We start from the raw sequence: 23,363 nt of genomic DNA, 5'->3' as shown, positions 1-23,363 counted from the left end.
GATATCAGATTTAGTTAGAACATTTCTGCCATCCATGTCATGTCCATGGCAGCTGTATTTCATATATACATGCACACACACACACACACATATATATATATCAAGGTTATAATTGTTAATGAAAACGAACGAAAAAAAAAACGAAAACAAGGTGGGAAAAAACATTGTCATTAACTGAAATAAAAATAAAAACGATAACTAACTAAAACTGTAATGTGTGTTTGGCAAAACTAACTAAAATAAAATACAATTATAGATGAAATGTCCTTAGTTTTCGTCTTTGTCAATATCTTTCATAGAGCAAATAACATTCAGCTGCATTTCCTTTCCCTGCGCGTCTCTCTCACATACACACGCAAACGCAAACGCACACACACACACACACACACACACACACACACACACACACACACACAGCCCCTTCCCTCCGTGCACACCGCGTCTCCATGAGAACGATCGAGTATTCGACGTTGAAAACATGTTCGCGAAAGGATGGTATCTCGTGGACACCGTTCCACAACCACACATTAAAAAGTGGTATAAAAATATTTATACTCTGAATATAATTTTGTCAGTGTGTTAATGTCGACCCGAGAAGCGATTGCTACTTTAGAAAGTTAACTAGTCGCAAGTTTGAGGTAAAATGCACTTGGGTTGTCGATGTCAAAACGCTATATAAGCTGTGAGTCAAATATTAAATATTGTTATATCATTTGTTTACTCTTACACTGAATGTTTGCTGCAGTCCAGATGAGCAGGCTATTGTATAGGGTAAATTTAGTATAGGGTGTGAAAATTGTACAGCTGTGGTATTTGTATAGAAAATTATTGCTTGATTGAAGCCATCTCTCTCTTTCTAAAAAAAAATGAAAAGCTGTATTTAACCCTCTGGAGTCGATTAACGCGGATACGCTTTATGAGTCATTTTCTCCTGATAACCCCGAAAAGAAATACAATTACACTTTCAGTTTTAATCGTACAGATAAGAGCAATACATCAATTGAATCTGTAAAGATACAGACATAATAACAACAAAACTTTGTGCACTTATAAAATAAAGATAACAAACAAGGTGTGCTGTCTGCAGCCTTTGTCTGCGCTGATCTTCATTTACAAACACGTCATTAAAATGAACTGTAACTCCGTGAATACTCAACGAGGAGACATAAGAGAGATATCTATAGAAAGCCTGACATGTCTACTTTTAAACTAAATAAGTGTCGCCGAAAACAGATATTCTTAGATAAAGTAATCCATATGAAAACAACGCAATGTCCGTTTTTCACGTCTCCCTTCATTATATCTAATGAGACCACGCCCCCGCGCTGAACGCGCTATTCAGATTCAAACTGAAGCGCGCGGCTTGAATACGCCCATAACAGAAGAAAAAGCTGCGAGACTGTTCTTCAATTTTTTTCTTTTTATTTGTTATTTGTCATGTTCTTTTCTCAGATTGAGCTCCCTGACAATCTGACAGAAAAGTCTTGTTGTGGCTCAAAAATGGGTTGAATACATGTGGTTCACGTATGTCTTCTTTAGTCTGTTGGCTCTTTGGGTTTTTTACAGGCACACGTCACTTACACATTTTGCACTTACTGCAGAGTGTTAAGACATATTTGTGTTTACATATTTGTGCTCATATGTACATTTTATGTACTGGTTTTATGTACTGTATGATGTTTTTGTTGAGATATTATTACACAATACTTTTTCTGACATTTTTGAATCTTGCCCGTGACAAATAACCCCAATTACAAAAAAAGACTAAAACTAACACTAAAACTAATAAAAACTAAACTAAAACTAAGCATTTTCAAAAAATAAAAACTAAACTAGCAAACCTACTTTAAAAACTAATTAAAACTGAATTTGAAAACCAAAAGTCAAAATTATGCAAACTATGTTTTGCTTTCTTTTGTGTTTCTGCGTTGGATGTCCGTCTCTCCCCGGAACCCCGTCCACTGTACGCAACCCACCACCAAGCAACACAACTTACTTTCGGCTCGCTTCCCCGCAGTTCCTGTGTCACACTCTCCTGCTGCCTACTCACCTCCGCCTTCTGGATTCGTCACTCATCACCACCATCTTGGACTGTGCATTCCTCCCAGCGTTGTTTGTGTCTCAAGTACTGTCTATATCATTGTCTTCATTAAATATCATTAATCTCGCACTTGCTTCCTGCCACTCCTTCACCCAGTCGTTACATATATATATTTTAAATATGACCAGGTCTAGAAGCTGGGATTGGTAATGCTGCACTGTAATCATAGTTATTTATTTATATTTTTCATTATATTTTATTATATGATATTGGTTTGAGACAGAGTATTTTATTTAGTGAAGAACTTTGCAGCAGTATTTTATTTCCTATTCTTTTTTAAATTATTTAACGTTATATATTTTATTATATTGTATTAAAAAGTGTTTAAAAAAAGTCTAAACAAATTGTTAAAAAAAGTTTATAGTAATAAATAGGGGTGTAACGGTACGTGTATTTGTACCGGACCGTTTCGGTACAGGGCTTTCGGTACGGTGCACGTGTGTACCGAATGACCGAATGCAATATTTTGTTTGCGGAACATATACATTTTCGTGTTTCCAAACGAACATATTAAGTGGCGGAAGTCTTCGCGTTCAGCGCAAATCCCGCCCTGCAGCTGATTCTAAGGCCGGTTGCACTGGCTGCGTGGCGTGAGCGTGGCGTTTCTGCTGTTTGTCAGTTGCGTGATGGCTGCTTCACGTTTTCTGTGTCTTTACACACCAGAATCATGCCTGACGCGGCACTGGCGCGCTGCTGCTACTGTAGGTGACATAGAGGGAGACCGCCGAGGCGCCGACAGACCAGGATCTTGTCTTCACTACAACAATATCTATACTTCATGTTGAGCATAAATATAAAGCCTACTGATAAAGGACACCGTCAACAGTATTGACGGTGTTTGACAGGTGCAATATGCCAGTATGTCACCGGCCTGAGGTTTTCAAAAGGCATCACGCGTGTGTAAACATCACTACAACTAGGAAAAAAAACGATTGTAATTCAAACGCAGCTCCCGTCGGCATTTAAACAGACCTTTGCTCTTAATTCTGATCGGGCCAACGCAATAACGAAATCTGAGCAGGTCTAAAAACTGAAACTGTTCATGCTGCACTTTACACTTTGGAAAAGTTATATATATATATTTTTTTTTTTAAATAGCAGGCCTACAAGCTGGGATTGGTAATGCTGCACTGTAATCATAGTTATTTATTTATATTTTTCATTATATTTTATTATATGATATTGGTTTGAGATTGAGAGTATTTTATTTAGTGGAGAACTTTGCAGCAGTATTTTATTTCTTATTCTTTTTTTATTTTAGATATATTTTATTAAAAAGTATTTAAAAAAAGTGTAAACAAATAGTTAAAAAAAAGTTTATAGTAATAAACAACCTGCAGTTTAATGTTTGCATTTCTTTCCCTTACTGTACCGAAAATGAACCGAACCGTGACTTTAAAACCGAGGTACATACCGAACCGTGATTTTTGCGTACCGCTACACCCCTAGTAATAAACAACCTGCAGTTTAATGTTTGCATTTATTTCCCTTACTGTACCGAAAATGAACCGAACTGTGGCTTTAAAACCGAGGTACGTACCGAACCGTGATTTTGCGTACCGTTACACCCCTTATATATATATATATATATATATATGAAAAATCATAAAAAGTCTGTTAAAGATAAAGACACCTACTTGGATGAACCGCCTTTGGAATCCAATCCAGAAATGTTTCGAACGGTTAAATGGCAAAATCCATTTGAAGCAAATCTAAATTTGCACCCCGTCCAGCTCCTTTCTGTGCCAGAACAATGGTACGTCCTGAATCTACATCGCCCTGTTCTATAAATACATCCTCAAGTCAGGTTTGCTTTTCTTTCTCCCTCCGTGTCTTTGAAGCATAAATAATGACTAACTAAAAGAGCTGAATCATTCGGGACGAGCGTCAGTGATTGATATGTGTAGAGGCCATGAGCCGACTGCACAAGAGAGAGAGAAACGACAGTCCATTTTAGAAAGTGTCTACCGAATTGATTTAACAAGTTTAATGTGTGCATCAATGTGGGCCTATTACAGGTTGTAAGCCTCAGTGATGCTATTTGTTCAACTGGCAAAAATACTGCTCTTTAGAATGAGTGTATTAGGTCTAAAATTGCAGAGAAAACCCCATTACAACTTTATTGCTGGTAAATTGGAACCAAACGTTGTCTGTATTTCAATTATTGTGAGTTACCCGGGAAATAAATCGATTTTGTATAGGCTCAATCACATAGACAGTGATGAGAAATGCTTTATTACACTTTGGCAACCCAAGGCTAGTCTTTTGTTTTTCCCCTTAGCAATTTTCAAGAAATTGTCAATTAAGGACTTTTTCGTCTCCTTTTGGCTTCTAGGAATGTCTCCGTCTGTGGAGGAGAAATCACTGAGCATTTTGTATTGTGGGGTGTTATTCTCACCACTTGTTCAGGTTTTAAATGCTAATATTGCCTCTCCTACAGGCCTGTGCCACAACACAACTCGCCCACTTCGACACGGTGGGTAATCATTACCTGATTCTACTATCATCATCCGAGTTCTTAAACCACCACAAGAGGCAGCACACAGGGAAAACGCCTCCGCTTACCCATAGTGCACTGGTGTAAACACATATCTGATATGAAAATATCTGACATAAACTAGATTCCATCACATTAAGTAAATGGTTCATTATATTCTGAAAAATGTAAGCATTTGTTATTAGTGCTGGGAAATGTCCAAACTTAACTACATAATTACCTAATAACTAGCGAAGCAAGAAAATTAACAAAAAATTAACAAGTTATCTTATTCAAAAGTGAATCCCAGTGAGTAATGGTGTATGGGCAACAATGCAGCAACAAAATAAATAAATAAATTAAATTAAATAAAATATAATAAAATAAAAATACTACAAAGATATTACCATCTTGAATAGCTCTGATATATGTAGAATCAATTAGTGCAACAAATAAACTACTTATTTTTTCAAATAATGAATTCAAGTGAGTACTGGCGTATTGCAATGAAATGCTGCATCTAAAATAAAATAAAATAAATCCTGCAAAAAGATATTGCCATCCTGAATAGCTGCGATATAGTTATAGTTGTTTAGAGTAATAAATAAACAAACGATCTTTTCCAGTAATGAATTCCAGTAAATAGTGGTGCTATGTTATAAAATGCTGCACAAATAAATAAATGAATAATATTATATCAGATATACTTAGCATAATTTATCATAACCTTGTCCAACTTTTCTAAAACAAAAACATATTTCTAAAATATGCAATTCTACAGTTTTCATTTAAACATATGCATAATGTTACTCAGTAATGACCTAACAGTATTTTAATCAAATATTGTACATCATACTGTTGAACATGTTTAGAGGATACTGAGTATCTATGCTCCAAAAAAACCAGCAAACGTCACAAAATACCCTGAGACATTCCTTGATGTCTCAAGACAACTCATTTCTAAAGTTCTGAACTCCATAACAACCAATAAAGCAAATGTTTTCATTTGAGATGTTCTCAGAAACAAGCGCATTTCTGAGCACTAGTGGAAGTGTGAATGAAGCAGTCAGACGATACACACGGAGGAAGTGGTTTATATTACACAGACACAGCCACAACCTCACATTCATGCAATGCAAATTCAAATCAACAAACATAGAAGGAGAAAAAAAACTCACTATGGCAGAGTTTAATTAAAGGATCTGCATAATTTGAATCCTTTAAAAAGAGAGCGAGCGAGAGACAGAACGGGACAGAATGACGAGATCAGTGCTGCCTTGAAGTCGATATCATTTAATGACATCAACTCTTTTACAACACCGTCTGAGGCGGCAAGCTGCCACGACACATGGACGATGCGGGAAACGCTGATCTGGTCTCTGTTAAGACGAACACAGGGGTCCCTCGCGCTCATCCTCACAATTAACGCTTATAGTCTCTGCTAAGATGCATCTTGTTGGGACGACATCCAAACAAAACTGAAAGGAAGAAAAGAGCGGCATTATTAATCAGCTGAACATGCTCCTCTGACCTGCTCAAAACAATGTGAATCCAGCCTGAGGATTTACACAGTTTCCTTCAGCTGTAATTGGCTTGGCAGCTTAAGAGCTGATAGGAAATGAACGACTGGATGTGTAATACTGCTGACACTACTGACACAACACACCGCTGTCCTCCAAATCTATCAGCTGGACATACAGCGTAGCAGCTCTAGTACAGCTAAAGTACTCCCAAATAGAGCTTTATGTTAGTTTAAAAGTCATTTGGTCAATCTAACTGAAAAATTCCCCTCTCAAACTCACTGGACAAAATACATGAGCAAAAATATGAATACTTGAAACTTCTCCCTCATCTGCTATTGGTCGACAAAGAGATGGCCCCGCCTTAAATTCACAGCCATGGTTGAGCCCATGTTGCTATTTCAGGCTGGTCTCTTCTTTGCTGTGGAAAAAATATTGTTTTTGAATGACATAACTACGGTTGTATGGAAGGGGTGGTGGGAGAAAAATAACCAAAAATAAGAAAATTCAATGCAAAAAAATATTGTGTCTATGGAACAATGGAATGGAAACAGAATATACTGAATTGATAGACACAAGCAAAACAACTAAAAATTAATAAAAGTAAATAAAATAAAAATATCACAAAGGATAAGAAATCCAGCTCCACATTTGATAACATTCTAGAAATTTAATATTATTTTTATGCACAAAATACATACATATCTTATCTGATCTAATTGAATTTGAAGACACAAAAGCAAACAAACAAATAAATAAATAAAATAATAAATTAAAATAAACTCACAAAAGATAAGAGTAAACCCAACCCAACATTACTTTACACTACACTACATTACATAAACGTTTTATGTTCAATATACTTACTACAGCACAATACACCTACATACTGTATATGTATTCCAGGTTTCTTGGATGCCTATGTCAGCTATACACTTTAGGTCTACTGTAATTATGAAAAGAAAATCTTAATTTTAAAACTGTTCTGATAAAGGTCACAATAAAGATAAACAAAGAAATCTGTAAACAAACTTTTTAAATTCATCTTCTACTGTCATAGATAACTTTACTATTGAACCAATCATGGTAGTTAGGCTGTGATTCAATAGACTCTAAACAAACTCTTTATTACACTTATGCAGTGCCACAGAAAGTCTCTTCAAATCTATATTTTATTACCAGGCCACAGGAAAGTCAGGAATTCCAGTTAATTGTGTCGATTTTCACTGGCTGTTCGTCTTATTATCTGACGCAGAAAATGTAAGCATTCAACAGAAAGAACAGATAAACGAATCTTGGGTTATAGAGAACTGATAAAAGGTAAATTAAGTAATTTTCTCGGAGCTTCTGTCCAACAGAGATTTTCATAGCAAGGACGTCGCAACAAGGAGAAGTCAGTGTTATTTCTAATTACTTCAAGCAAGCAACAAATTCAATCAAACGCTGCTAGCGATTCAGCGAGGGACTTCAAACGCGGGCTCCCATCAAGAAGCTACTCGTGGTGAGAGCTTCTGCTACCAAAAACAATGAATTTCATGTTTTATTCATGCGTACATATACATTCTCATTAGTGGCGGCCACCGTGTGAAGACAGATAGTGTGATTGAGTGGAGGAAAGCGCCACTGTCGAAGGCCTTGGGCGATCTGTTGATTGACTGGGCTTCGGTCCCAGCGGTGGTGACCGCCAGGCTCAGTGATGGACACACACTGGAGAATGAATCTGAGCTAGCCTGCAGCTGGGTTGTGCGTCTGGACAACTTAGTGGGTCCGCAGACTGACCTAATACAAGCCCAATGGCCAAATGGCACCGGGGCGATCCAAGTGTACAATACTATGCAAAGGGCCCAGGAATGCTGGAAGAGGGTAAACCTGGTTCTGCTAGGGTTGCGATAACAATATGTGTTCATGTGCATTCAGAATTCAACTGAGGATGCATTTGAAATTCTAATTCTAATTCAACTCATTTAAATTGAGGTTGTTAACATTGCAGAACTGAAATTTGACTGTAAAAAAGTAATTAAATGTGTAATTAAAATTTATAAAAATTCAAAAGGAGTTCATGCACTATTGTTCAAAGGTTTGGGGTCAGTTCTTTTTGATGAAAATTAATACTTTTTATTTAGAAAATGCAATAAAGATGCATATAATGCTACAAAATATTTGTTTTTCAAATAAATGCTGTTGTTTTAAAGTTTCTATTCACCAGAAAATTCAGGGAAAAAAAGAATGAAAGAAAATTCAAATTAAAAAAATACAATTAAAAATGTTCCTACTTGGCTATATTAACATGGAATGGGATTTTAATGCAGGATGAGGGTTACCATCTAGACACAACCAACTTTGCTGCTGACCCTGTCACCTTCTTAGCCAACCCCAGTGTTAAAACAAATTCAGCATCACAACGATAATGCAAAGATGAGAGCGAAAAGTCCTAGACCGTCAGGGCCACTATCAAGTGCTTTATTATAGATATTAATGAATAATATGGGTGAGCGAAAACTGTAGTCATGCGTTGAGATAGCAATAGCTAAATGTTTCACGCATGAATCGGTTGGTTTTTCAGCCAGAGTCTCTCGACCCCTCCACTCGCAGCTCGCTCCCAGCTCGCCTTTAAATGGTAGAAATCCATTGGTTTCGATATGAAGCTCTTTGTGACAGCAAGTAAACGGAGTGATTAAGCCGGGCGAGGGCTATTGAGGGGCAGAAAATGGTGTGATTAAATTGGATGATTTGGGTGAGTCATTTGTGTCCTGTGAGAGACAAACAGTGCTGAGGCCAGACACCTCCATGACCTTCCTCTGAAATCTTAACTGCCTTTACACTTAACTTCAGACAAACAGCAATTATTATTTACCAATTATTAACCACTTAGGAAGAGAATATGATATCAAATTTGAACATTTTCTTAATAAATATTAATAAATCTGTCTGGATTTATTGTGCACTATTCAGTATATGTTAATCAAAGAAAAAAAAAGTTTTCATAATGTTTTATCAAACTTTTTTTGATGTAAACAAGACCACATAAGCAAGGAAAAATAAATAAAAAATTAATAATGAAAAGTTTATTTATTTAATATAAATTTAAATGTATTAAATATAAAAATATCATGATATACTAGTCTTGTATGAAATGGCAAAACAAAAATCACTTATTTAAATTCATTGTTCAGTTATGATCTGTGCGCTTCGGAAGAGTATAATAATGTGACGATTTTAACCATTTTTATTCCATGTGCAGTTGTAAAGAAGTACGGTAGCACTTTATTTTACAGTCCTGTTCCTCATGTACATACTATGTACTTATTATTGTAATTACAATAACTATGCAATAACTAGGTACTAACCCTGAACCTACCCCTAAACCTAACCCTACCCCATGTAGTTACCCTGTATTACCATTACTTTCTTAGATAAATACACTGAAAGTACACTATAAGTACATGTACCGTAAGTACACGTACAGTACTATAAAAAAAGTGCAACCAGAAGTACTTTTAATAAAAGAACAGTTCTCTGTATTCATTATATATATATATATATATATATATATATATATATATATATATATATATATATATATATATATATATATATATATATATGCATGATGCATTAATTCATTAACACTGACAGTTAGTTTATTGGGCATTAACACAGTTTATTATTATTATTATTTTGAAACTCAGTTGCTCACTGGCTCTCAATACATATACAGACAAACCATGGCTCACAGGAGGGGTGGGATGTTGATCAGTACTAGTTTGGGATGGGCGCCATCACACGTCTCAACCAATGAGAGCATTTGGGGTGGGCCTAACACCATGTCTACAAACTCAAACTCTAGACAGAAAACTGCTGCCTAGTTCTATTTATGACATACTGACACAAAATTAAATAATTTGTAATGGTCGCTTTGTCGTGTGACCCATCAAGTCTTTGTAGAATTTAGCTGTTGTGGCATGGCACGCCAACTGTCGCATCGGGTGTATAGGATTGCAAAGAATGACGTCACGTATGATTCGTCATGTCATGTTGTGTCATATCGTGTTGCACCACATCCAGTGTAGACAGCAATACTGATCATAATGGGTTCAGTATTTTGTTGCATTGCACGTTCGTTGTGCAATATTTTAACTGCTACTATGTAAAGGTAATACTACTGTAAAGAAGCACCTTATTTGTTTAAAGTGTTTGCAAACCAAATGTTATTGCACTTTTGCTCATACAGCAGAACTTTTAAAATAAAAGTGCGCAATACAGTACTTTGGAATTTTTATTATTGAATTTTGCACATTAAGCGTGATTAATATTTATTGTATGTAATAAATACTTGTATTTAATGTTGTATAAAATACTTGTATTATTTTATTGCATTTTTACAGAATGTATTTAATTAATTTTAATGTAGAAATCTTTCAAGAATTTTAATGTAGAATTTTGCTATAGCACATCTTGTAGATGTTAGGGTAATTTCTAAGGTGTTGCTATGCAATTGTTAGGGTGTTCTAGGTGTTTGGTTATTGAACTTGTACTTGTTTCTTCATGTTCCAGTGTTTACTGCACCACAAACACAAAAGAAATCAAAGAGCACGGTGACGTTTTAAAAGCAGGTTATCAAGGAATTATTTTTGACATTCTGATTCGTGCAAGCCTATAAAGCTCTGTGACAACTTGGTTTAATTATGAAATATATTACAGCTGCCTTAGTCGAGCCAATTAAATCTGATTGGATATTTTCTTTATTCAACAACCTCTTTTCATGTCATTCTAATTTACTGTCAAAGCAGCCTGAATATTGGAAACTAAATTATTTACTACAGCCCATAAGCCAATAACGTTCCATTTGTCTCATACTGAGAGAGTCTACACTAACAAGATTATTAAGGACATTACTTGTAATAGTAAATGCCCTTCACTTTATTTGAGGCTCACGCTGTGCTTTCAGACGTTCCACTTCAAAAGAGCAGCACTCAGAAGAGACTGTCAGCGGTCAGCAGAAGACATCCAGATACACCTGACCACCGGGAAAAAATAAAATGGAAGATTAAATAATATGCAGGCAAAATCAGCTTAAATCCAATTAAATCTCTTCCGTGCCATAATTTTTTAAAATTAAAACTAGCATTTAGGCTCTTCTAAAACTTATATCTACAGAAAAAAAGCTGGTGGTAACACTGAGGTAATTTGTAATACTTTGTGAAGATATTAGCCACAGATGACTACAGGTTCGATCACGAAGCTGGAAAAACGAGGCTCTCCATATTCATTCAGACTGTCTCTTGGATTCATTTCTCCATTATTGGCCTGTTTGCAAAAGGACTAATTACCAACAGGCCAACGAGAGTCTAAGCACTCTGCCTATTCGTCAGCACAAAACACCTCTATTTTTAGCGGAGAAACAATAATCATATTCTCCTTCCGCCAGGAAAGCTGCAGTGTTGTTACTGAGGAAATACAGCCCTTTCTGAAAGTAAACACACACAAAGGCCGACCCGGAGCGTATACAAATACACGCCGCGCTCCCGAGCGAAGCCATTGGGAAACTTAAGGCACCCTGGAGGGCTGTCTCACGCTGGCGCTGCCAACATTGGCTTTGTTGTCTCCATTCAGAAGAAGGATAGACCATTAAAGAGCATAGTTACGCTCAAATATATAGCAGAGTCGCGATTAAGTCTCAGCCCGAACGGCAAGCTGGATTCGCATCTTGCATAGAGAATCTTGCACAAGGGGAATGTGATTTAATAAGGAAATAACGGTTTCGTTCTAGCAATTAACTGCATTTCTTTAGCTGCGTTTGATTTAATGTTAATCAATTCACGGCAAGACAAAATACGTACAGTTTTTTGCTGTTATTAAAACACATTGTTTGACAACAACTCTCCCTCAAGCTGTTTTCGCCTCACGAAGCCACAAAAATAAAGGTGTATGAATAATTGTTTCCATGGCAATTACGACTTTCTTTGGTGTGCATCGGAAAATAAAGAAAATAACATAAACATGCCCACAGCCACAATGCAGCCAAAAGCAATTTCCTCTTCTAAATTTAGTTATGCAAAGCCTATGGGCATCATCAGCATTTAGTAATTAGTTTTATAATTACTGCTGTTTTGCTCACTGTCATTCAATTTTTCTTACACCACGACTGGGGTATGGAACATCTCACACTCACAGCTGGGCAAATTACCATCCATTTATAGAGTGAAGGATATCGGCGAGGGCTGATTTTTACCCGTGATGCATGGCTCCAAGCAGCACAACACTTTTGAGCCTGCCATTTTCCACCAAGTCTAGAATGCCAGGGAGGAAAAAAAGCACTTTTTCACTTTTGTGAGGGTCTATTGTGATGCAAACAGCATTAATTTGCGCATTACCATTAACAATGAGTGAGGCACACTGGTCACCAGGGTAGAGCACTTTAATCAATGCACTGCTCTCTGCCAACCTGTTCCGCCAAAGACCCCCTTCACATGAGGATGTTGAAATAACTGCTCCATCACTTTGTGAGCTGGTCAAATCCTTTAATGAGATCACACTGTTGACTGTATGATGATTTGATATGCATAATCTATAGGGTGCAGAGGTGGCTATTTGGGGTAGTTGTAGCTGATGCATATATATATATTTTTTTTTTTCACTGGAAATCATGCTGGAAACATGATTAGGGCATGCGACACAATGAGGCATATTACAAAGTGAAATGTTAAACATTGGAAATGTTTCCATTTCCAATGTTTGTTCGTATGGCTTTTTATGTTTAGTCAGCAATAATACATACCAAAACCATTTTCAATCAGAGTTAAATAATATTCTAATTTCTGATTCATTTTAATCAATCATTTGATTCCAATGATAGCTCAAAATATTTTTCTTGTTAGCTTGTATTGTAGCTAAAAGGCGAGTTAGACTGTACTTCTGATTCTTCCTGTAGTTCAACTAACAAAACACAGCGCTAACAACACCAAGGTCATGGGTTTACTTTCCAGGAAACAAACACACCAATAAAATGTATACAGTTACTGATTAAATGCATACTGATTGTAAATGCATACTTGTTAATGTGAAGCTACAGTTTTAAAGTAGAGTAGGGCGGTATGAAACAGCGTGAAGCTCACGGGTGTAGCTAAATGTCAGGCGTGAAGAAAACGAGACGTCAAAGATGTAGCGCGGGGGAGAGGAGGGGGAGTTCTCTTCAAGGTCCCTCCGAGTTTATTGATGAAATTATGCTAATTGAGACAAGAACATGGACATTTGGCTGCTACTCTGGAAAAGCATGTCGTTACGTCAAAAAAAAGGAAACTTTTTATGACTGACTAAACTTCAAGAGAAGCCATTATGCTAGTTAAAATGCTTGAGTTTATGAGGTGCCAAAGGACAGCGTCCCAGAAGACTAGCCAAAAACAAGCAAACAAAGAAAGGAGATGATTACGAAATCTTTTTTTTCCTTTTTTCCAAAGCAGGAGGTTTGGTTGTGTTCAGCTGAGTGACACATCTATGGGATGCAGCAGTCACCAGAGATCAAACGCTGATAACCAGCTTCCAGCACTGCCTCTAATAAAGGCAGCGGGCCGCCGCATCTCAGGTATTAATCACACACAACAAAGCACTGTGTGTTTCTGTCAGTATGTTCCACGTGCTTCCACTGACTACTGAATAGATTATAACCCCACTGATGAGATAACAGCCAATACAAACAGGATGTTTACATTAGAAACCCACAACTGAGGAAACTACAGCTCACGAGAACTCACCACTGTCTCAGATGTTTCTCTTAGAATTTCTAAAGAGAAATACATCAGTCAAAAGAATATTCAAAAGTCTGTGGTTATAAAGTTTTTTTTTTTTTAAGAATAAAAACTTCTATTCATCAAGCATGCGTGAAACTGATCAAAAGTTACAGTAAAGACTTTTACAATATTACAAAAGATTTCTATTTCAGATAAAATTCTCTTGAACTTTATATTCAACAAAGAATCCAAAAAATGCATGACTTATTAATAAAAACCATTATTAATAATGGATTACCGATAATAATTGAGAAGCAAATCAACATATTAGAATGATTTCTGAAGGATCATGTGACCCTCAAGATTGCAGTAATGATGCTGAAATTTCTGCATTTCATCACAGGAATAATTTACATTTTAAACTATATTTAAGTAGAAAATAGTTATTTTAAATTGTAATAATATTTCCAGTAAATTTATTCTACTATCTCCATCTCCTGTTTTTAGGTATACACAGAGCCATCATTCATAATTCCTGACGATAAAATTGTAGGATTATGAAATGGACTAAATTGTTCGCGATAATGACTGCTGTTTGCATATCTTCTCAGTGAACTACGCCTCTGCGCAATGTTAGTAAATGCTGCTCCATCTGAGAGCACACGAAAATACCACATTTAATAACGTTTTAACTACAAATTAACTTCATAACGTCAGTCGAATATTTAAAATAAATAGCGAGAGCACCCTCTGGCCTGGTGGATATTTACTGCTGATCACAAAACCGTGGTTCACTGAAAGATACGCATGACAACCGCTGCTTCTGCCTAATCGTGATTTATTGCCTTTGCGATTTAATTTAGATTAATTATGCAGCCCTAGTACACAGCTATGAAATACATTTGGATAGAATGTAGATATGAATTTGATTTTGGGGCAAAAAAGTTTTTTTTTTTTTTATGCCTTGATTATCTCTCTATTTAATCTCATCACTGTCTAGGAGAAACAATTGAGTCGTTACAGAGTTTATTTGTTTATGTATTTATTTATTTTTTAAGAAATGAACACTTCTATTAATCGAGGATGCATTAAATTTATATTATATTTCTATTTCAAATAAGTTATCTTGAACTTTATATTCATCAAAATATCATAAAAAATTCATAATTTAATTAAAAAAATGGATAATTGAGCAGCAAATCACCATATTAGAGTTATTACTGAAAGATAATTTGAAAATAAATCTTGAAGAATGGCTGCTGAAAATTCAGTTTTAAATCATAGGAACAAATTACATTTTTAAATATATATAAGTAGAAAATGGTTATTTTTATTTGAAATGATATTTTTGATCAAATGAATTGAGTCTTAACTTTTGATTGTTAGTGTACATCAACATATAGTAAAAGTACACAGCTATGAAATAAATTTAGATAGAATATGGATATGAATGTGATTTATTTTGGGGGGGGTTAAGAGAAATTATTTGCTCCCTAGCCTCCATTTCCTCTCCACTGAATCTCATAGCGGTCTAGGAGAAACAATTGAGTCGTTACAGAGATCTCGTTTGTGATTTATCTCCCTGTGGTCACCGGTGGTGCATGTAAAATAATTTAGCATTTCACTCAATTAATTCCCCTCCGTTAATATCAGTCTCCGAGCAGCCGTTGGTGCAAGATGTTTACGCCCTAGGTGATTAAGACAGAGAAGCGAGATTTTGACATTCCGACGGAAAGCTGCTATTTTGCAAACCTTTCAGCCCATTTGGAATTCCTTTCCGGTGATCATAAAAGGACAACTGGCATATGTGTCCACGACTCGGCGGCTAACTACAGGCACAAAACGTGTCAATTGTGCAGGCAGCGCTGTAGAGTTTGGGGGTGTGCGCTTGGTGAAGTGTGGCATTTTGGCGACTGCTCGCTGCTCTGCATGCATGAATAATGAATGCACAGGTGGTGGAGGGGGGTCAGGGGCCCGCGCCATCCTCCAAACAACAGAAAGGTCATGCTTGTTTGTGCAGTGTCCTTCAACAGATGTGAAACGCTTCTGACAGAGACTAGCAAATTTCGGTTAAAACGCTCCAAAAAAATTAGTTGATGGGTCAATTACGGTAAAGGTCAACAGGCGCAAAAGGAGAGAGGCGGCTAGCGCGCGACTTATGATAATAAATCAACACTTGAGAAACGGAGGTCAAATTCTTTCAGTTGCGATGCCAGTAATACAGCCGGCTTTTATTACAGATAAAGGCCTGAATTCTATGCTTTGTCACTCTGCTTTTGCATTCAACAGAAGGCGGCTTTGTTTTAATGGTGTTTGGCGACTCTCCCCTGTACAAATGGCAGCTCCAAATTGTTCTTTATTCACACGGACAAGAAAAAACTGGAAAAATGCAGGTGGATTTTCCTTTAAGCATTCCGATTCATATGAGATTCGCAAAATGACACTGTTCAGAGATTTCCCAAAAGGTTACAATCATCAGTTATTATGTAGAAATGCCATACAAGAAGTCAACTTGATTTTTTATTCTTTTCATGGCAAATATTGCATAATAAGAGCAGCGGTGGCTTCAGATCTCTATGTAAAGTCAGTGGGAAATTGCCTGGAAGACTGCACTGACAAATGAACTGGCTACTTCCAGGCCCAGGAAACGATATTGCTTTCCTCTGGCTCACCTTGACTTGTGCACACAAACAATCAGAAGGAGAAACAGGCCCTGCCCTATGAGCTCCGGACCTGATGCAATAAGTCACCATATCCTCTTATTAGCATGCTCTGCATTACGGCGCGCCTCCCGGTCAGCTGTACGCCAATCAAAACACATGCACCTCTTTTAGTCTAAACAACAATCCGGCAGGAGTCAGCGGAGGATGAAGAGAGAGAGCTCTTTGCTGCTGTAGGTCAGCCCCATCTCCTCGCACCGATCGGAAATATAAACAGAGATTCATGAGCTCGGACGAATCGGGAGCAGGGCTGAGTATCCATTAGCTGTAGTGATGCAGAGCGGCAAAACGGGAATCGATAACAGGTTCTGTTCGAAATGTAGTGCAAATAAAATGGTCCGCGCTGCTGATTTAATTCAAATGGCTGCTGTCAATGAGATGGAAGGACACAAAGAGCCTCTCGTTGTCCTACAGGGTTTGGATTCACCTTGCTGAGCGTCCATTAATACATGGGGATGCGATGCACCTTATTCATTTCCTTCGCTTACATCATTTCCTGCACTGCATGTCGAGCACGTCGATGTCGGACGTGTAAAAGGCAACAGTCCTGCAGACCGGCTCTAGACCAAATTATTCAGCATATACATTTTCTCATTAAAATGCATGTGGCTCTTCAAAGCGAGACAAAAATGATACCATCTGTTGTGTGCCGGCCGAAATACACAGAACAAAGCCGCTGAAAACTGCAACAATTTACTGTTGCCTCTAACAACATTGAGGGTATTACAGCCATGCCAAATGTACAGTAAATAATTCAATAAATAAGTGCAAAGTAGCTGTAGTGGAAAAAAATTAAATAAATAAAATACTAAAATAAAATAAAATAATTTAATAAAATCAAGAAAAATAACAGATTGGAATAAATACAATTTAAAATAATATTGAATTTAAAACAAAATATATATTAAATAGTATAAAATAATATAAAAGTTCACATTAAAACAAAAAAACATACAGTGAAAAAAATCATAGCAAATGAGCATCATCTCGTTTAAATATTACATTTAGCCATAGCAGTCAAATATAACGAGATGAGCAAGTATTGAGCGCATCTTTTTTATTTTCATTGATCCTGAATGCATCCTTTATCACCAACCAATTAGCATTAGTTGATTAACCAGGCCCATTACTCACCTAATCGTTACAGTCCAACTAAGAATCCATAGTTACTGTTAAATCTATAGGCTGCTTCAGTGTACTGACATTCGTAACTAATTAGGCTTCTGTAGGGCATGACACGCTCTTGTTTATTTATAACCGACAGCTATTTTTCTTCTTGAGCCTGTAGTGCAGCAAACTCCAGTCAGAAGGGAGCGAGTTTTGATCTCACTCGAATTTTTTACTGTTCATCCAAAGTTTCATTGTCTGTTTCCTGTCCTTGCTGTTAACCAAAAGCACTAAAAGTTGCATCCCAAATGACACACTATACATTATGCACTGAAACACTTTGTACTCAACCATGTAGTACATGAATTATATACGATTATTTTGTCATTTATAATCGGAGTCTGATAGCCCCTCCCCCTTCGCTATATAATTAAAGCTGTGACAGTTGAGTGCATGAACTGTCCAACATTCCACACTTTTTTTTTTTTGGAATATTTGGAATATTTATACTAAAAAAAACGTCATAGAATAGTGCATAAGTACAAGATTTGGGACGAACCTTAAGTGATCTTTCACTGTTTTTGCATGCAGGTGATTACCACAAGCATCTCAACTAGTACCTCAGTGTGTATAAACCAGTTCATACTTACAGTTACTCTTATAAAAGTGATAGTCCACCCAAAAAAGACATTTATGTCATCATTTATATAATGGCATTCCAAAACTCCAAAACAAGTAAATAAGAAATTGTGAAGAATGATGGTAACAAAATGGTTTAGGGTTCCATTGACTTCCACAGTACAGACAAAAAATACTATGGAAGTCAATGGTCACCGAAACTAAATATATTATTTTGTGTTTAGCAGAAGAAATGCATAAAGGTTTGGAACACCACAATGACAGTGAATAATGACAGAATTCTCATTTTTGGGTGAACTATCCACTAAAGGAAGACTTGCAAGCAAGTTATTTGAATAAAACCGAAATTTGCAGCTTGTACATGTATATTTCTTCAAAACTATATTTATTTTAAGACATTTTTGGATGCTGTAGTGTAAGCAAAAATAACGTTGAATGAAAATATTTACTTTGTTATTGCTGTGAAAAAAGCTTAGATTTACTTATTATAGAATTATTAGAATCATTTAGAATTAGATATCATTATTTTATTAGCATTATTTTAATTTAATTATTTAGGCAGCCTGAAGTTGTAGTAAAGTAGTTGGTTACTTGAGCTTATCTAAATTATACATTTTATTATAGTTAACAAACTAAAACCACAAAAAAAGTAATTTGAATTAAGATAAGTTTAAACTGAAATTAAAACCTGAAACTTATTTCATTTCAGCTGGTTGCCAAAGCAATTAAAAACTATATATATAAAATGACAAAAACACAACAAATCTGTTAAAACTTCAACCAAAATTAAAATTAAAACAGAAAATACTTTCAAAATATTAACTAAAAAAAACAAAACCGCATTTGTCTGCTTGCTTACTACCATTGTAAGCGTTTTAGCGCAAATTATCATTAATATACACCTGAGGAACTTAAAATTATTGTCTGTAGTATTTCATTTTCAGCATCCCACACGCTATACAGCACACTGAAAAAACATTGTAATAATCCAATATTACAACAAAAAGAGCAGAATAAAAGTTCTACACAGAAGAAAGCCTCTCACCTTTGACTGAGGTGTTGGGCGGCGGTCCTTCGAAGCGCAGGTTCCACGGTGGGTCCCCCTGGTTGGCGAAGTCCCTCATCTTAAGGTAGCTGATGGTGAGGCGGATGATGGAGGCCTTGTCCAGCTGGCTGGTGATGGCACCGGGGAGTGGAAGCATCTTTGCCAGCTCGTAGAACTCGAAGTTTTCCTTCCCCCTGCGCGAGCGAGCGGCATCACGTGACTTCTCCTTCCTCAGAGCCTGCAACCTGACAGAAACACAAGAACGTCAGTAACATAAACATCTACTGCTACTCAAAGCCTGACAGACTTTGCTTCCTGTTTTGTGACTGACAAAACTTCAATCCTTTATGCATGATGTAGGCTACTAATGTTTGTGAGGCGCCAAGGGATGATGTCCCAGAAGACAAACCAAAACTAGGGGAACATAGAAAGAGATGATTATGATTCTCATTTCTTTATCTATCAAGTAGTAAAAATATACTGTACATTAAAAATGATACTTAAATTTAGCCCATTTGTTTTCTTAACACATACTGTAGATCTAGCTTTACTTTGGGCACACTATTATAAAGACCAAAAATATATCTCTCATCAAAATAAAAGAATTACACCTCAAAATTGCTTTTTCGTTTGACGTCCTCAATCACTTTTATATTTTAGCCCTTCCACTCCAAAAAAAAAAAGAAAAAGAAAAAGAAAATTAATTATCCAAGCAATTTCCCCTGGAAAGATGATCAACATTCTTTTGTTTTAAACCGTTACCGAGAGCACAGAATTTTGTGGTGTACCTATATTATATTGTTTCAATATAATAACACCACTTTTAGTTTCAATCGTACAGATAAGAGCAATAAATCAATCGAATCTGTAAAGGGTCTACTTTTATTTGTATACGCACATAATAACAACAAACTAAGCAAGTATTAACAAAAACGAATATTCTGTGATAAAGTAATCCAAATGAAAAAAACATGATGTCCAGTCTTTCACGTCTCTCTTCATTATCTCAAATGCGACCATGCCCACACGCTGAACGTGCTATTGATATTTTAATGTTCCACATGAAGCTCGCAGCCTGTAAATGCCCATACTACAGAAAACAAAGCAGCAAGACTGTTATTCAAGGGTTTCTATTTTTATTTTACTGTTTGCTTCGTGCTGAGAGGAATAAGACATAATTCACCCCAAGAAGATGCGCTGAGAATTACCTCAGGATTTGAGTTTTGGATTTCCTCAGAAAAAAGAATGAAGTGGCTTGATCCAGCAGAGATCATAAACATGAGTCATTTTTTTTTTATTAATCTGCTTGTATAACGTGTACACATTTTGCTAGGTAGTCTTTTTCCAAACTATAATTCCTGACTAACTGTATAATCAAGTTAAACATTCTGAAGTTTCATCATCATCTAAATGTTCTACTGTACTACTAGTATCAGTGACCTTCACAATAAAGTTAATAATGTAGTTTATCATTTAGTTTATTTGAGAACACATAAACAATATAAACTTTGGAAATGCTACTTATGTGATGTTCATTTATATATTTCAACATGACACAACACCAGTCAATACCAGTTTGCTTGATCACGTGATGATCAATACAATAAGCTTGTTACAAACTATGCTGTTCTTTCAATTCATCAAAAAAAAACTGAAAACATATTCTCAGCTCTTTTCAACTAATAATAATAATAATAATAATAAATGTTTTTTGTGTAAAAAATCAGAATATTAGAAGGATTTCTTTAGGATTGTGTGACTGGAGTAATGATGCTAAAAATTCGGCTTTAAAAGTCAGCTTTGATTGTTCCTAGTAAACTGTTCAACTGCACTCGCAAGTGAATCTCAAGTTTTTTGGGGGGATAATAAAATATATTCTAAATAAACTACAAATATTAAATTATATAGATTTATTTTGTCCTCACATTCTTTCTTGTAACTCCTCCCTCTCAGTCACACACCTGACTGAAAGGCTCATTATGCAGCTCATTATGCGGGCCTTTGTCTTCTCAGGTGTAAATTACACTAATATTCATGGTCAATCATTACCTACTCGCATATGCCTTTTAGAAATTTTCTTCGAAAATTTAAATCAATCTATTGTTTTCTTGGAGTGAGTAAACAAGATCATTTTCACATCATTCTGAAGCAAAAATTCTAGGGTACAAACTCCAGGTTTGACAGTCTTGTGAACAAATGTTCTGTATGTGTTTTTTGACCTTATTTCAGTGACTTCAAAATTGTAGTTTTTCTCTAACTGCGCATAAACAATGTTTTCTCAAAAGCACAATCATGTACATACATGCTATTTACATATGATTGTAGTCCAGTTTGTACTGAATACAGTGTTTTCAGACTTTAGCCATGTATATGTTTATAAGCAACTGAAAAAAGCGCAAAAGTCAGGGTATGTCAAAACTTAGCCAGGCTCCCAAAACCCCCTTAGACCCTTGCTCACCAAGGCTGCATTTATTTGATCAAACATACAGTAAAAACAGCAAAATTGTAAAATATTTGTACAATTTAAAATAACTGCTTGTCTGTCTTATTATACTATAAAAAAAATTTATTCCTGTGATGTAAAGCAGAATTTTAAGCATTATTACTTCAGTCTTCAGTGTCACATGATCCATCAGAAATCATTCTAATATGTTGATTTGATGCTAATTATACATTATATATATATATATATATAAATGTTGAATACAGCTGTTCTGCTCAGTATTTTTGTAGAAAGCGTGCACTTTTCGGGATTCTTTGATAAAGTTTAACAGCATTTATTTGAAACTGAAATCTTTTGTAACATTATAAATGGCATTACTGCTTTTAATCAACTAAAGTCATCATTGATAAACAAATATTAAACAAATCTTTCACTGACCTCTAACATTTGAACAGTAGTGTTTATACAGTTGTATGATTCATATATAAGAATGCAATCTAAAAAAAACTGTTAGTGACAGCACTACACCCTAAAGAGAGGAAAACCATGGTTACTATTATAAATCCAATAATATTAGCTTCTATTCATAATACAGACATGTTACAGGATTCATCTCTATTGTAATTCGTAGCAATATATCCCAAAATGCCTTTCTGTTTTCAACACTGCTTTTCCCATCCAAACAAAAGGCCCAGGAGAGACGGTCTGTAACTGAACTCAATAGCTGTGCCGGGCTCTTTGTTATTGACTGTATATAGTATCAAGAGCACACCTCTGTGCCAATCACAGACAGGGCAGGCAACCGCGGTGTTGTGGTGCTGGGCCGCAGCAGGCTAAAGTTGCAGTCACACCGACTTTGTTGTGCTCCGTCGAGAGACCTCCGCTCAATAGATTCAGTCATTGGAATCCAGAAGTGGGTCGAAGTTGTGATTAGCTTTGGCCCGGGGTCTCATGAGACACCCCTGTGAATGACTTTCATTGCTGCCTTTTTACCACAGACAGAAGGCCAGCCAGAGATCTTCTTCCCCCGCCAAGTGCTCAAACAAAGAGAAAGAAACACAACGCCGTGCTAACCTCACCTGCATCTGAGCTAGATGGAAAACACCCAAAATATACACTCGCTCCCACGCATGCCTGCACAAAACAATGATTTATTATGAATTATGACTACTGCCTCAAAGTGTTTCTGTTTATTTTGAATCGAGTGATTTACAACTGTGCATTTCTCTGTATTTATTTCCTTCTTAATAAAATTAGTCCTTTTCTGGCAGCAACTGCTATAGTAGCAACTTAACATAGTGAAAGCAACTGACGGCACTTCTTTAAATATGGAAATGCACTGGAATACACTTATGTAAACACTGTATGCACTGTATAATATAGAATTGTAACAGATCGTTATTTACAAGTAGGGCTGCTCGATTATAACAAATATCATAATCATGATTATTTTGGTCAATATTGTAATATTGTATTATGAGGGGGCCATATGACCAAAACTTTATATGAGTGATTTACTTAAAGCTAGTGATACATGTCAAATATGAATTTCCTGTAAATAAGGTTGCTATGACATCTACATTGT

At 36.1% G+C, this 23,363-nt stretch overlaps 1 protein-coding gene across 4 annotated transcripts in view; it reads right to left on the bottom strand.

The window, feature by feature from the left end:
• Positions 1-23,363, bottom strand: part of LOC132112450 (neuronal PAS domain-containing protein 3) — a 312,773-nt gene that overhangs the window by 177,045 nt on the left and 112,365 nt on the right. For all 4 annotated transcript variants that reach the window (XM_059519926.1, XM_059519927.1, XM_059519929.1 and 1 more), the window contains one exon: positions 19,336-19,580. In XM_059519926.1, coding sequence (XP_059375909.1) covers positions 19,336-19,580 — 245 coding nt within the window. The remainder of the gene's footprint in view (positions 1-19,335; positions 19,581-23,363) is intronic.

This window comes from Carassius carassius, chromosome 32 (genome assembly GCF_963082965.1).
Source record: "Carassius carassius chromosome 32, fCarCar2.1, whole genome shotgun sequence".
In the NCBI taxonomy this organism is placed as follows: Eukaryota; Metazoa; Chordata; class Actinopteri; order Cypriniformes; family Cyprinidae; genus Carassius; species Carassius carassius.
This window is presented reverse-complemented; position numbering and strand designations above follow the sequence as displayed.